This window comes from Heptranchias perlo, chromosome 10 (assembly GCF_035084215.1).
Source record: "Heptranchias perlo isolate sHepPer1 chromosome 10, sHepPer1.hap1, whole genome shotgun sequence".
NCBI classification, from domain to species: Eukaryota; Metazoa; Chordata; class Chondrichthyes; order Hexanchiformes; family Hexanchidae; genus Heptranchias; species Heptranchias perlo.
The window spans coordinates 53658704-53675317 of NC_090334.1; the positions used below are offsets into that span (position 1 = coordinate 53658704).

General features: G+C 43.7%; 1 protein-coding gene across 7 annotated transcripts in view; it reads left to right on the top strand.

Annotated features, from left to right (window-relative positions):
* The window catches only part of LOC137326565 (ena/VASP-like protein), a 239954-nt gene that overhangs the window by 170317 nt on the left and 53023 nt on the right, over window positions 1–16614 (top strand). Inside the window, exon 1 of one of the 7 annotated variants that reach the window (XM_067991791.1) lies at window positions 5767–5979. The exons of the other annotated variants lie outside the window; for them this stretch is intronic. Coding sequence (XP_067847892.1) covers window positions 5913–5979 — 67 coding nt within the window. The 5' untranslated portion in view covers window positions 5767–5912. Of the gene's footprint in view, window positions 1–5766; window positions 5980–16614 lie in introns of those variants that run through there. 7 annotated transcript variants of the gene reach the window in all.

Genomic DNA, 16614 nt, shown 5'->3' on the forward strand with positions numbered 1-16614 from the left:
ATTCATTTGACACCCAAGAAACAGGTGAAACGAAGTTGAATTTCTCCCACTCTCCCTGTGCAATGCCACAGTAAATGGACCAATATACTATTAAATTTGCTCTTTCTGTTTAGTCCCTGCTGAGAACGCATGTGTAGGTACCTCTCTAGAATTTAATAGAGTTTTTCATTTAACATGATAGTTTATGACATTGACATGGGCCATAAATACAAGATCAAATGTAAGAGATTTAGAACAGAGGACAGGAGAAATTTCTTTATACACAGAGTTGTGAGGCTGTGGATTTCACTTCCAGGGTTAGGGATTGAGGCAGAAACTACGTCAACATTGAAGGTTAGATTGAATAGGTGGATGAAGGAAAAGGGGTTGTAAGGATATGGGAACAGGGTGAGTAAATGTGATTAGAACTTTTTGTTCACATGCATACTGAATGGTGAATGTTTTCATGTTGTAACGCTATGGGCATGATTTTAAAATGCAGGCGGGATGGCAGCAGGTGTGGGGGGGGTGGGGTCAGTGGTCGCGCGGGTAATCTGAGTAATAAAAACTTACCGTTCCCCATGCCATTGCAACTTAATTGGTGCCCCTTAACGTGGTTTCCGGGTTTGCCGTCCGAAAGCTGCGCAGCGGGCGGACTGTGCACCCGCATGTCCTGCTGTCAGCTGGAATGCCTAGTTTTAAAGGGCCATCTCACCAATGGATTTTGCTGGAGCAAAGAGCAAAAATGGTGCAGCAGAGGTGCAAGCCAGCTCCAAGATTAATTGACGCCTCACATGAGGTGCTGCTGGCCGGGGTGAGGAGGAGGAGCAGGGAACTATTTTACCCTGCCGACAGGAGGAAACGCCCTGCCTCTGCCACCAAGAAGGCCTGGCTCGAGGTGGCAGAGGAGGTCACCAGCCGGAGCAACATATCCCACACTTGGGCCAAGTGCAGGAAGCGTTTCAATAACCTAACTAGGTCAACAAAAGTGAGTACACTTACTGATTCTCCTGCATTCTGGAGTGCACATCGTCCCCCGCGCCCCCCCCCCCCCGCCAACATCATTCTGCATTGCCAAGAATACTCCATCACATCACCTCACTCCTCACACCCACTTAAGGCTCATCCTCAACTTACTTTCACTTCCTGAGCACTTCCTCACCTCCCCATTTGTGAACCCACCACTACCACTCACCCCAATCCTGATCCAATGTGATGTCTCTGTCTGATACTCACCCACTGGTGCATCTCTTCCATGGTCAGCCTCACCCAAAGCAATGCATTCATCGGCTGACCACTATACCCTCAATCACTCACATCTGTACTTTCTCCCCTAATAAGAGAAGAAAATGCAAAATGAGACGTGAGAGGGTGAGGACTGGAGGGGGGCCACAACAAATAGTGGTCCTCACAGAGGCGGAGGAGGAGGTCCTGGAGATCAGCCGGACCCTCAAGTGCCTGTCCGTCGGGGACGCCGAGATGGCACCCCACAAATGTCTGGTGTCACGACTTTTAACGTTCATACACAACATGAATTGATGTTAACAATGCTTGGCATATTGAGCACCTCAGTATGCTCATCATAACATTACACATCTGTGATGATGCTTAATATTGCCTTCTGTTCTCTTCCAGGCCCTTCAACGACCGCAATGACGGGAGAGGGCGATTCCTCAGAGGAGCTCCCGGCCTCTGAGGGTGCACCGTCACATCTTAGCGAGCCATCCATCAGCGCAGGTACTTACACCTGGTTGGGTCCTAGTAGTCAGTTAGTTGAGTTGGCACCTGGTGAGTCACCACACACAAGTGAGCACGAGCAGACATTGGTGGCAGGGGCAGCTGTGTAGAGTCCACGTTGGTGGGCGAACTCCTCTCCAGGCTCTGCTCAGCTGGACGCAGATGCTGAACCCCAGGAGCCATCCTTTAAAAGGAGAATGATCGAGGGACAGCAGCACATTTGCGAGGTACTGGAACAGGTGCCATGCACACTGTCCATAGTAGCAGCGAGGATGGAAGAAACCACCTCCTGCATTAGTTGACTGGTGGCGCAGGTAAGTGCGGGAATGTCTGCGATGGAGAGAAGGCTAGCCTCCATTGAGCTTCAAGCACGACTCACAAATGAGTCCAGTCAGGCCCTGACAACGGCTGTTCAGACTCGGGGTGAACAACATTCTGCCGCCTTAAGCAGGCAGACAGAAACTTTACAACTGGGCTTACAAGGCATCACAGATGTCCTCCAAACTGTTCTCCAGCAGAGTGGTAGGACTGATATGGGCCTGGCCGAGCAGAGGGATGATGGCGAAAGAGGACATGGAAGTAGGGACGCCACTCAAAGTGCTCCCACGTTACACCCGTTGCCCCCCTCTCAACCAGTACCCGCAATGCTGCCTCCTCTCCAGGTGGCCGAGTCTGCCCCTGCAAAGGTGCAGGTGGAGCAGTCTTTGGCGGGGCCCTCATGGGCTCCAAAACCCAGAGGGCGTAGGCCGAAAGCATCTAAGCAGCCAGGGCATGAATATGAGCAACCTGCCACTACCTCTGCTGCAGCCACAGGGGATGCACCACATAGAAGTAGTAGGGAGCGAAAGGCGAAGGTTTTGTGATCACAAAGGATATGCACAAGGGTGTTTGACACACCGTCGTGTTTTTTCATTTTATTTGGTTTTTGTTAAATTCACATTAAATGTTATACTTCTCACTGCTACTGCCACATCTTGCCCTTTCTTGACTGCCTTTTGTGATAGGACCCTTTCATGTGCTTCATCATGAACGACGAAACTTGATGTCACCCAGTGGGTGAGTTTACAGTGGGTGTATGTGTAGTTGCAGGACTGTTTTGTGCAGGGGGGTGGGGTGCGGGCGGCAATGGTGTTGGCGCTGGTCTTTCTAGGTGGTCTGAGGACTGGTCTGTTTTCACTTTGTGATCTCCTTATGAGAAGTGTTCACATATTAGTGACTCCCTGGCCTCACGAGCAGCCAGGTGAGCCACTGCTCCGCCGATGGGTTCCTCCTGCTCCTCCTCCTCCTACTCGTGCTCCTGCTGTTGCAGCTCCTCCTCAATGTTGTTGGCAGATGTGGATGCTGGATGAGAGGATTGAGGCCTCATCAACCAGTAGCCCTCTCATTGCGCCATGTTGTGCAGGACACAACAGACGACTATCCCAGACCGATCCAGACACCAAAATCGCATCTTCAGCAGTCCTATCACATGTTCAGTGACAGACATGGTGGCGACGTGACTGTCATCGTATCGATGCTGTTCCTCGCTGATGGGGTTCCTCAGAGGTGTCTAGTGTGCAGGGAGTATCCCTTGTCTCCGAGGAAGCAGCCCTTAAGGCTGTTTGGTGCGTGAATGAATCATGGCAGCTGCCACGGAATCTCGCACACACATGAAGAAATCTTTTGTGGTGGTCACAAATGAGCTGCGTGTTGATGGAGTGATATCCCTTTCTGTTGATGAACAGTCCTGGCTCGTGTGGAGGTGCTCGGATTGCTATATGCGTACAATCATTTGCACCCTGTACCCATGGGAAGCCAGCCACAGAGTGGAAAACCCACTGCCATCTCCGTCTGGCTGAGGTCGTCCATGGGGAAGTTGACGTAGTGGACGCCCTGCAAAACAAACCGTTGGTGATCCGTCTTATGCACTTGTGGACAGATGACTGAGAGACCCCAGCGATGTCACCGGTGGCACCCTGGAAGAATACGGAGGTGAAGAAGTTGAGGGCAGTGGAATCGCGACGGGCAATGCGATTCCACAAGGCCCAGCTGGGAGCAGCTTGGCATATTGTCCCACTGACTTTAATTGCAGGCGGGACTTCCGGGTTCAGGAACAGCATGCGCACCCGGACGGCTCTGGTTCGTGTGCATTTTTCGACGGATTGGAGTCGGGATTCCTCCCTGCTCCAGAAATGCCCAATTTTGTTTGCCTCCAACACACCCCACTTTGAAGTTAAAATCGTGCCCTATGTATTTCTGCTTTGATTCTGCATGTAGTTGCAGGCTTTGGCCACTGAATGACACTGGGGAGCAGCTTTCTTTTCCCCATGTGAGGTAAATATGCAGACATTTAACTTTAGCTTATATTGGGCCACTATTTCCTGCGCTGGTGCCATTTTGGTCTACTCAGGCCTCCCAGAACCTCAATTTTGGCCACTTCCGCAAGCTGCAAGTTCATTTTCAGCTTGTAGAACCACCACATTTCAGCCTGCTCGTGGCCTACTTGGGCCAACAAGATTAATATTTTGACAACTGCCATCATTTTGGGTTTTAGGTTACCACCCCTCTTTTTTTGGCCCACTCAGATGTCTGCAACAGAGGGGATGAGGCTGACAAAAGAAGGAATATAAGGGGTGCAGCAAAATAGGAGGATGGGGAACAGCGAGACCATAGACTATGAAGGTGGAGTGAGATGGGGAACAATGAGAGGGTGGGGGGGGAATGAAGTGGGAGAATAAGCAGCAGTAAAAGAGAAAAGAAAAATGAACTTGGATTTATATAGCTTTCATGACCTCAGGTCGCCCCAAAGTGCTTTACTTCGATTTAACATCTTACCCAAGAGATGGCAGCTCTGACATTCCCTCAGCTCTGCACTGAACTGTCAGTTGAGATTATGTGCTCAAGTCTCTGGAGTGGAGCTTGAGCCCACAACCTTTGACTCAGACAACAGTGCTAGCACTGAGCCAGGGCTGACACCTTAAGAGAGGTGAGAATGGGATCATAAGAGCAGAGATAAAGGAGTGGTAGGAGGCTGTGACGCATGGGGGAGGTGTGGTGGCAGCAAGGGAATGGGCATACGAGGGCAGCAAGAAAGGAAACCATAAGGGGTGCAGTGTGACAGGAATGATCGGGAGCAGCAAGTGACGAGGCATTTCAACACAGAGGAAAATAAGTAGTCATGATGTGGAGATGCCGGTGATGGACTGGGGTTGACAATTGTAAACAATTTTACAACACCAAGTTATAGTCCAGCAATTTTATTTTAAATTTAAATTTAAATTTAAATTTAAATTTAAAATAAAATTGCTGGACTATAACTTGGTGTTGTAAAATTGTTTACAAAAATAAGTAGGGCAGTGAGACTTGGGGGATGGGAAGCAGCAAGAATGGGGAGATAGGTGGTCAGTAAGAGAGAGAACCATGAGACCAGTTACACTGGGGAAAAGGAAGTTGACAGTTAGCCAACCTTCCATGAGCAGTGCCACGGGAGAATGGACTAGTCGTTATAATAAAGAGAGAAATTGAAAATTCGCTTTGTACACTGAAACCTCCTTTGTATTATGTTGCCCACATTTTAAACATGTTCCTATTTATACAATGAAAATGCTGCCTATTTGCTGGTGGCGTTGATCCAAGATTTGCTGTCTGCTTCTCTACACTCTGATTTAAATTCTTTCACATCCCCCATGATTCTTTACACGTTTTCTCTGTTTTACAACTTGACTTTTGAACTCTGCGCCACATTTTACCCTGACAAGTGACATGTGATGCTGATGCTTTTTGAGCAGGGTCTGATTTGTAAGCCCCTTCTCTGGTTTCTTACCAACTGTAGGCTGCCCAGTGTAATACATATATGGTCTACAAGGATTGATGTCAGCTTTTCCTGTCACTGGCGATCTGATTGGAAGGATGCTGTTCCAAAATATCCAAACAGCTTGACGATCCTTAGCTGTAATGAAGCCATTCCGAGCCATTTTCTTGGGAGTGGGGGCGGTCAGGAGTGGGATGGGGGCGGAGAAGGAGGCTGCCTAGCATGGGATTTCCCTGCCCATGCTTAATTTTAGTGCTTGCACCGTGGTTCCTTGTGGACCGTACTTCAGCTGTGTGCCTTGTACAGTTGTAAATAACAGGTGCTCAGAACGAAATAAGGAAAGCCTTTTTAAAAAAAATTCTGTTCTGTTAATGTTGAAAATCAGAGAGGAAGTTTTTCACACACAATGCCAGTCCAGCAAGCTCAGCAGGACCATAATCGGAGGGTTAGTCGGACGACTATTACCTTAACTAGTAAGTGGAGAAAGTCTCCTGTATACCAAAAGTGGTTCAGTGGAGTAGGTGGAGATTTATATTAAAGGAATGTATACATTTTTTTTAAAATTGTGTTATAAATCTAAACTTTAGGAGCCTTTTGGAATTGTTTTGCTTGGTTTACTGAATGCAATATTTAGCTAGTGGCTGGCTTTTTAGAAAGTGGTGTCATTATGTGGTGAAAGGAATCCAGCAAAAATATTTCTAAGTGAGAAATACCTTTTTCTATGCTACCCAGTTGATTGCTGAATTATAAATATATCATTCACTGCAGGTATCATGTTAATTGAGAATATTAGAATACCAAAGGACTTGTTACTGAAGCTAATTCCCTTATCTGTTTAGTTCATCATTGTATCACAAAGTTGAATTGCCACAGATACTTATATTTAAGGCTACCTTGTTTTTCAGGGGCCCTTAAAGTTTACTTTAGTCACAATTTCACAATGACATTCTCCAGGCAAATTATGAAATTTAGTACCAAGAATGGGTAGTGACATTAAAGACGAAAGTAGTTGCTGGACTCCTTGGTTCAAATGAAGGTGAAGGAGATGACTCATCTTTTTTTTCTAGTTGGATTTAAAGGGGCCTTGTCCTCTGGTAAAATAACTCTCATGATGCTTTACCATATCTGTATCCTGGAAGATGTGAAACGATAGGTTGACCCCATCAACTAACTGAATGTGCCTACCGTTGATATTAGAAAAGTTTAAAAACAATTTGACTGAAAGGTGGACTGCAAATTGGAAAACTCAACGGTGATGTTTTACCATGTCAGCAATTATTGCATCTTCCGTGGCACAAGGTTTTCCAACTCAACCACCACACAAGTGTGTAAACTGAGTTTTCAAAGCCCACTGTTTGAGGGACCGTGCCTTCCTGGAAACTTCCCAGTATGCCAACAAAACACCTTTAAATATGGGAGGATTCCCAACTTGTGAGACTTTGGTTAGCAGAAGACTGTCAGTCTGGCTTGTATTTCGGATCAGTTTACTGGTAAGAGGGAAACAGGAATCGACATTTGTCTAATCATAAAATAACCCTGTTTGTACAAGAAAACTAACCACCTTGTGTGGCGCAGACTGGAATAGCATCAGATTACAGGTTCTGCCAATACTAACATGCCTTGGAATTTGAACTTTGTACTGGCCATTTCTCTCTCATTTCTGGAAGATGCTACGCCTACTGACTCAGTCTAGTAATTTTAGAAAGTAGCTCCTGATTATCCTGACACAGCTCTGGTGTACATTTCCCTTTCCATTGAGGGTGGCAGTGGAAGGTTGATGTCTTCATTAAGACCTTGCCTTAACCTGCACATTACTTGGTGATTGCGTTAACACCATTAATCTATGCGGAACCAATAGTTCAAATTTAAACCACTAACAACAAATAATAAAAGCAGTTATACAATATATAATTTAATATTTTCTCAGTGATAAAATCCATTATTACAAGTGAGTGTGAACCAAATATATTCCATTTGTGTAATAACTATTCCTCACCTCCCCTTCTCCCAATGGTTCTGAATTCCAAGGTGCTCTATGCAAGTGAAGCAGTAAAGACTGACATATATTTGCAAACAGTGCACAATGGGGGGAGGAAGAGGAGGATTTATTTGTGCACCCAAGATTGCCATAAAATCCCAAGTTGCATAAAAATGTTAACTAACATTTAGACTTTGTCAAGGATTTGGGAATACATAGGTACATAATAAAGTTTCAAGTGAACTTAATTGCATAAAGCCAGGAGAAATTGTTGAGATAGACATACTATAATAGAATTTTTAAAAATTGTTGCTGGGCGAGGTATGATAAAAAGTTTATGTCTCAAATTCTGCGTATTTTAATTTGATGGAGATGGCATTAAGTTTCTGAACTTGTCAAGGCATGATCCATCTGATGTCTGTTAGAATAATTTTGACTTTGTTCTTCATGGCGTGACTTCCATTTGGTAATATGGACCTGACATAATGGGGTAAATTTTATCTGAGAGGAGGGGGGAGGGGGGGGAAGATTTCCGGTTGCGAAACCGGAAGGTAAGTGGGCAGGTCGCATGAGGCCCATAAGTTTCGTTTCTGGGTTTGTGCCCGGCAGCCAGCCTCATTGACAGGCTGGCTAACTGGCTATCGGCCAGGAAGGCCTGCTGTAGCAGGCCGCAGCTGGGGATCAGAGGGGCCGGGGAGAAGATCGGGATGGAGGGGAGTAGATCGATGGGGCAGGACTGGGAAGAAGATCGGGGTGGGGGGTTGATAAAGAGATTGGAGGTCGGGTGAAGAGCCAGAGGTAGGTAGGGTCTACCATGGCGAGGTGGGCGGGGGGGGGGGGGGGGGGCGGGCATCGGCCGATCACAGGGGCCCTCTTTGCCAGGTGAGCTTGTTGGGCCTGGCAGAGAGGACCCCTCTGGTCCTTCCCGCCTGCTTTCACCTTGCATGAATGGGGAGCGATGGGAAACCCGAACAGGTACGGTTAAATTCATTTTATTATTCCAATGCACAAAATATTAGGTACCTCAAGTATCTCAATGAATTACATTGCCCTTTTAAGTATCGGCCCGCTGGATTCAAGTGGGGGGCAGGACTTCCTGGTGTCTGCTCTCTGCGCCGGGATGCTGTCCCGCTCTGTAAACAGAGAATTTTTACCCCCCACCCGCCCCCAACCCACCCATTCTTGAGGGTTAAAATTTGCCCCATTGTCTCACTGAATGTTTGCTCATCTTACACAGATAGATTGATGGTGATTTCTATCCTTAAAATGATGTCACTCAATAACTTTACCTTTTTTTTTATTTGTTCACGGGATGTGGGCGTCGCTGGCAAGGCCCATCCCTAATTGCTCTTGCCCTGCTCTGCTTCTTGTGGAATCTGCTGCTTTATATTGTTAATAAGTGAAATTATCTAATACACCTCAATTGCGCCTATAAGCTCTTGTCTGCAGCTGACAATCCATATTGCTTTGGCCACTTGAAAGCTTTATGTTGAGTGATTAAGATAAGCCATTTAAAATATTGGATATTTTATTTTGAACTCCTATTTAATTATTGACAGTACACTGTGAACTTCTTTTCTGCTGCAGAGTATCAGTTACACTAATGACATATGTTTGACGTATTGTGGAGTATTAGATGCTGTGTAATGTGTCGGGTGTACTGAAGACATTAGAAAGAAAAAACAGCCGGGTCACACCATGCTTAGCAGGGCGTGTGTCTGCCACTGCTTCTGTTCCTGTTCCTGCCACTGTAGTCGTGTCCTTTTCTGCAGAATATTCTGTAGGTAACTGATGCAGGAATTGCAATTTAAAGCATTTTGTCACTATGGCTTCTTAATTTTGAGTGTTCAGTTTTAATTGCTGCTCAAAATGTGTAGGAAATGACAGATCGAGGAGATACCAGAGCTTGCAAATCCAATGTACATTGAACCGCTCAGCTGCTTTGGTATTGCAGTGATTCTAATAATGTACTTCATGTAGCAGATCTGCTTTAAAGATGGTCCTTATACCTGGTGTTTGTGGTCTACATCCACTTAAAATCAACAAAGCAAGAGAATGCATCCAGCAGTGAAGATACATTTGAGTTCAGTCACTTGAGAAAGTCTTGCTGTGGACTGCGAGTATATTCTGGGTGAGACTGAGTTCTGATGGTTGTGAAGCTATGTTTTCATTTGTACTTCTCATTGTTCAAAAGGAAGTTGTTACTGATTTGCAAACCTTTTCATGACTGTTTCATTGCTTGAATTCTGCACATTTCCTTGATTGCTCAGATAATTGATGATTTGAAGAGTAACTACTGACATCATGTATGTATTTTGCTCAAATGTAGGTAGAAGTTTGAGAGATAAATTATAGACAGCTTGAGTTAAAGCTGCAATCCTTTCTGATGCTTTGCTTAATGAAATAGAGTTGTGTGTAGAATTTAGCAACTATCATTTCACCAGCGAGTGACTAGGCTTTTGGCTATGTTAGTGTATGTCACCTGTACTTTTTCATATAAATTCAGTGCTGGAAAATGTCTTTACATCTTTGCCTATGCAGTTTATTAAAAGTAATAATAGAGTACAATTTCAAGTTTTTTTCATATCAAATGACTTTTTAATCTGCTCAGGAAGAAAATTTAATCTGTTTGGTGAGTTGCATCACCGAACAGTACATCGCCCAGTGTTCAATTTTCTTAGTCTTTCTTATAGCTTTTATCCATCATACTTGGATTTCAATGCCATGTTCTTTTTACTGTGACCATGAATACTGTACTAGAAATCTGGATATAGAGACCACACACACACACACACACACACACACACACACACACACACACACACACACACACACACACACTCACACACACAACCTTATACTGTGCTGGTCCTATGAGAACTATAGTAGTCTTATGATGGAATTGTTGCTTTGCTTCCAGAATTAAATGAAAGCTGGCACAATGCTCCAAATATCATTATGTGCCACGACACACATCAACTACTAATTTACTGGCATGAGATTGACTCAATTCTGACGATAGGCTTTTACTTGAGACAGCCATCATTATACTGGCTACACATCTTAGTTATTCCAGGTCCCTTTGAAATTCAGAGCATTATCACTGACTGCACTACGCTCAATGCAGTGACGTTCAGTATTATATGGTGTGTTTGGTGGTGGTGTCCCAGGGCGGCCGAGCACATTGGATGTGTACTATTAGGCTGCATCAAGCAAAGACAAATGTGCAGAAATTGGCCATGGAGTTGTACTCATACCAATGACTTAGTGTAATGGCAGTACAAAGAAAGGATATCCCCACTAAAAGTACACCAAGTGTTAAGAAATCTCAACCAGATTTCCCAAGCTACTTCAGTGATGCAGCAACATCTTAAGAGCACAACAGGATAATTAAATGCACTTTAACCATTAATTGACATCAAGACTACTTTTTCTTCTGCTGAGCTTGAGAGGAAATAGCCAATGAGAGTGTCCGTGCATTTAAAAAATCATTCATCAGTGGTTGATAGTGAGGAGGACAGCTGTAGACTGCAGGAAGATATCAATGGACTGGTCAAATGGGCAGAAAAGTGGCAAATGGAGTTCAATCTGGAGAAGTGTGAGGTAATGCATTTGGGGAGAGCAAACAAGGCAAGGGAATACACAATAAATGGAAAGATACTGAGAGGTGTAGAGGAAGTGGCGGACCTTGGAGTGCATGTCCACAGATCCCTGAAGGTAGCAGGACAGGTAGATAAGATGGTTAAGAAGGCATATGGAATGCTTTCCTTTATTAGCCGAGGCATAGAATATAAAAGCAGGGATGTTATGCTGGAACTGTATAAAACACTGGTTAGGCCACAGCTTGAGTACTGTGCACAGTTCTGGTCCCAACTCACAGGAAGGATATAATTGCACTAGAGAGGGTTCAGAGGAGATTTATGAGGACATTGCCAGGACTGGAGAATTTAGCTATGATGACAGATTGGATAGGCTGGGGTTGTTTTCCTTGGAACAGAGGAGGCTGAGGGGTGATTTGATTAAGGTGTACAAAATTATGAGGGGCCTAGATAGAGTGGATAGCAAGGATCTATTTCCCTTAGTGGAGGGGTCAATAACCAGGGGGCATAGATTTAAAGTGATTGGTAGAAGGATTAGAGTGGAAATGAGGACAATTGTTTTCACCCAGAGGGTGGTGGGGATCTGGAACTCACTGCCTGAGAGGGTGGTAGAGGCAGAAACCCTCAACTCATTTAAAAAATACCTGGATGTGCACCCGAAGAGCTGTGACCTGCAGGGCTATGGACCAAATGCGGGAAAGTGGGATTAGGCTGGGTGGCTCGTTTCTCAGCTGGTGCAGACACGATGGGGTGAATGGCCTCCTTCTGTGCTGTAAATTTTCTATGATTCAGTGCCATCAACTTTTACAAATCCATTAATGGGAAAAAAATCAGTTGTTTTGTGGGATATATGCATGTTCAAGGCTAAATTTTTACTGTATGACTTGCTTAAATAATCCAGCCTGATTGTGACGTATCTGATGTGATGATTCCCATTTTCAGTCCTCTCCATGGCAGCTTCCTGATCTTTCAGTGTCTACCTGGCAAAAGAGGGATTTAAACAGATCCCAGACAGAATTCTGTTTTATAAGTGTGTTGGGTTGGGTACCTCCAGGTGCCTCTAGATACTGCTATAGAGATTTGAGTCAACACCACTTCATGCTGCTGAATCTATACTAATAAAATGGTTTATGTGGATTACTAGTAAACTTTAATGTTGGCTCGCTGATAGGAGGAAATGTTCTTCCATGTTACAACACAAACACAGTGGCTATTTCCTAATCTGGGTAAAGGTTGAAAAGAACCTGATTTGTGAGTTTTTTTAAATGAAATCCAAGCACTAATCTTAGTCTTGGGGTCCAATGGGTTAATGCACCATACTGTGTAGTATGGAGTTAGTCAGTCCAAAACTCCAAGGTTTAATCCTCGGCCTATGCTGAATTGGTTGATCTGAGTCAACACAGTGGTGGGGCACCACAGTTGGCCTTAGTGTCCTCGGGCTGGAGGTGGGCAAAACAAAACAGCCTGCTCCAGATCATCCAGTGGCCCCCGGTGAAAAGCACACAAGTGTGGCTATCAGGTAAGCACATAATCGGGCACCATTGTGATGCTGCTCATTGTCAAGTACTCTGCCAGCCCTTATTGCCTAGATTCATGCATGAAAATTGGGCAGTTGGGTGGGATACCAGAAAGGCGTCAGCAATTCAGCATGAGTTACCACCTTCAGGAAAGAAGGATAAAAGGTTGAGAACTAAAAAAGAGAGTGAAGTAGAGAGACAGAGCGGTTTAGGAATCGTGCTCCAGTGGGGAGGGCTGAGGAAGCTGAAGGCTCTGCCACCAATGGTGGGGCAAAGGGAGGGGATATACATGCAAGACCAGTTTTAGAGAACTGAAGGGTGCAGGAGAGAACACTAGATTACAGAGGTAGGGTGAGTTGAGGCCATGGATGGATTTGAAGATGAGGACGAGGATCTTAAGTTCAGCATGTTGCAGTCACGGAGCGAGGATGACGGGAGTGCAGGATGGGCTGCAGATGGCAGAGCTTGGGAAAAGCTTGAGTTTATGTAGGTGGAGGATGGGAGGCTGGCAAAGAAGTCATGTCTAGAATGAAAATTAGGAAAGTTGGTGGTCTACAGTGTGGTTCCCAAGCTGTTTTTGTTGGCTGCATCGTTGCGTGCGATGGAACCGCAGGGCCCGTTTATTGTGTTTAAACCCATATTTCCATTAATTTGTATTTATCTCAAGTTACTGATGCAAACAGATTTTGGTGTTTGTATCTATCCACCAATGAGGCAACAGTGCTAAGAACAGCCTTTTCCAAGCCTCCAGGCCTACAAAATTCAAACAGGAAAACCAACAATTCAGAAATATAAACGCAACTTTGACTGACTGGCTTGGGTTTCCAGGCCCGAGTTGCTGGGATTCAGGGATTGCATTTGTCCCATGGCCCCCAGTTCAGACACCCCTGATCTAGATTTCCCTGGTGCCCATCAACAGCTCATTAATAGATTGTACTGATTTTAAAACTGAGACATTGCAGAGTGTATGAAGCAGAACAGAGAGAAAATGTGTGCATTCTCCATGGAGACCAGGCATCACCAGAATAGTAATTTTTTAATTCTCCGGATAAGGGCATCGCTGGCAAGGTTGGCATGTTACCCATCCCTAGTTGCCCTTGAGAAAGTGATCTTCTTGATTTGCTGCAGTCCGTGTGGTGAAGGTTCTTCCACGTTGCTGTTAAGTAGGGAGTTCCAAGATTTTGACCCAGTAACGTAAAGGAAAAATCTGATTCTGATCTGGGATAACAGAGAGTATGGCTGTGTTATTATACACAAAGCATGGTAATTATTCTTTTATCTGAAAAAGCCAGGACGAACTGCTGTCACTGTTGGAAAAAGGGAACCATTTGTCACTGGAAGGCGATGCAATAATGGATCCTGTAGAAATCACAGAGAAGCTGTTATAGTTAACTGGTACTGAAAGATATGGACTGCATTTAAAACAAACTCTGAACAAATTGAGAGGAGGCAAGGCTCCATCCAGGGAGTAATTGATGTTTAGAATATTATCCTTGGCACCTCTAAATTTGGCCCCATTTGATTCAGAAAATGTCAAAATTGATTGAAATTGAGCCCTACCAAATGAATGGAATTCATTACTTCTATTAATCAGTTCAAAAAGGCAAGAGACTTCAGGTGCTTTGGGTGCTCAAGATTGCATTATTTCAGCCCCTGTGGTACTAAATACTTTTACTGTGCATCAATTTGTTTAGCAGAGAATAGCTGCTTTAATAACTGAAACTAATTTTGTAGAAGTGGAAAATGGAGGTGGAATGGTTCATTGCTTTTACGAAAGCAGCAGTTGATGTGAGTTTCTGCTTGGGGGAACAGGCTATAAGAGAAATTTCACCAGGCCTGAAAGTAACTGGGCAAACAATGCTTCGACTCAATTCCATCACAGCTGTGTAGGGAGCAACACCACAGATCTTGGTCCAACTTGAATAGCAAGAGGTCTGTATGGATGTAGATCTGTCTATCATAACAGTCTAATTGTCCTATTGGATGATATGATGTGGAGATGCCAGTGATGGACTGGGGTGGACAAATGTAAGAAGTCTTACAACACCAGGTTATAGTCCAACAGCTTTATTTGAAATCACAAGCTTTCGGAGCTTTCCTGACGAAGGAGGAAAGCTCCGAAAGCTTGTGATTTCAAATAAAGCTGTTGGACTATAACCTGGTGTTGTAAGACTCCTTATATTGGATGATACTTCTGGTTCACTTTGTGCCTCTCAATCAATGTAAACACTGACAATGTTATGAGTGGACGGATACATCACAAGAGAAAAAGTCTGAAATTAGTTGTCTGCCAGCACATTACAGGATTTATTTACCACATTCACCATCTCATAGGGTGTTCTATTTAACACACTTGTTCAATTAAAATAGTGTACCTTATTTAACATGTAAGTATTGTTCCCTTGGGGAACTATAAACGAGTGGAGGGTGGAGCATTATAGGACAGGACAATGTAGGCACCTGTCCACATTTTGGTTTTAAATTCTCCCTCTTTAAGCAGCTTCTCATATTATGAGTCCTGCTGGTTTTGCTTAGACTAAACTTGGGGATAAAGGAGGATGGGGAAGCCTAGGCCCACGGAAAGAGTGAAAGAAAGTCCAGGTTCAGCAGTTAAAATGGAGTCTAAAGAGAAGACGAATGAGTAACAAATACCAGAAATCAGTATGAAAAGAAGAACATAATAGCTGATGTTTATGAAGTACAAAATGTAGACGGGGTACACAAAACACTTAATTATGTAGCTGTAGGTATTGTATGGTATAGAAAGATACAGGTTTTAACAGGGTTCATCATTATACTGTATATCTGCCCCCCATTGTCTGTATCTTTACTTCCTTATTTAGAAAATGCGCAAAATTTAATTGAAAAGTATCTGAATAATCCCAGTGTGATTTGAAATAAATTAATCTTAGGTTCCCAAGTTGTTTCCATCTGTATGTTATCATGCGACTGGATATTTTTTTTTGCTCATTTCACTGTGTGAGGAATATTTGTTGGATTATTGAAGGGGAGAGGGGGGTTGATGAAGAAAACTATACTGTAACAAAATGTTATATTAATTATTTTACATGGCTGCTGTCCCTTAAACTAACCAGACCGCAGGTAATGGAATAGAACACTCTTACTGAAAGATAGGGTTTAAGGCAGACCTGCATCCATGGTGCCATAATTGAGCCTAAATTGTTTACTCATTGGAGTCTCCAGGAAACTTGAGAATGATTGAAGAGGCAATTTGCTGCTCCTAGTTAAGTGATTATTAATTCTGAGAAACATTGTAAAAGCAATATTAGTGCTTAGGGAAATATTTAAGTAAGAGAGATACTATTTGGATTTCTCATTTCTGTGTCATTTACTATAAGTTTTCCATACTTCTTTTATTCTGTTTTGTTTTACTGAGAGTTTTGTTATAATTCAAACTTTGCTTAGTTTAATGTAAGGAATCTTACAACACCAGGTTATAGACGAAGGGGATAATCTCCGAAAGCTTGTGATTTTAAAATAAATTTGTTGGACTATAACCTGGTGTTGTAAGATTCCTTACATTTGTCCACCCCAGTCCATCACCGGCATCTCCACATCTTTGCTTAGTTTAAGATTGAAAGACTGCAATATAATGCTTTGAGTCCTGATTGCTTTATTGAGACAGAAATGTAGCATTTGTTTAAGGAAATAACAGTATTGATCATGTCATAGTTGATTAATTTTTGAGATTTTGTGTACGTAATAAAAGTTTAAATCAAACACCTGATAAAGCTGTTTAAAAAAAGCATACGAGATCCAGGGCTTTATAAATAGAGGCATAGAGTACAAAAGCAAGTAAGTTATGCTAAACCTTTATAAATCACTAGTTAAACCTCAGCTAGAGCATTGTGTCCAATTCTGAGCAGCACACTTTAGGAAGGATGTCAAAGCCCTGGAGAGGCTGCAGAGGAGATTTACTAGAATGATACCAGGATGAGGGACTTCAGTTATGTGGTGTGACTAAAGAAGCTGGGATTGTTCTCCTTGGAGCAG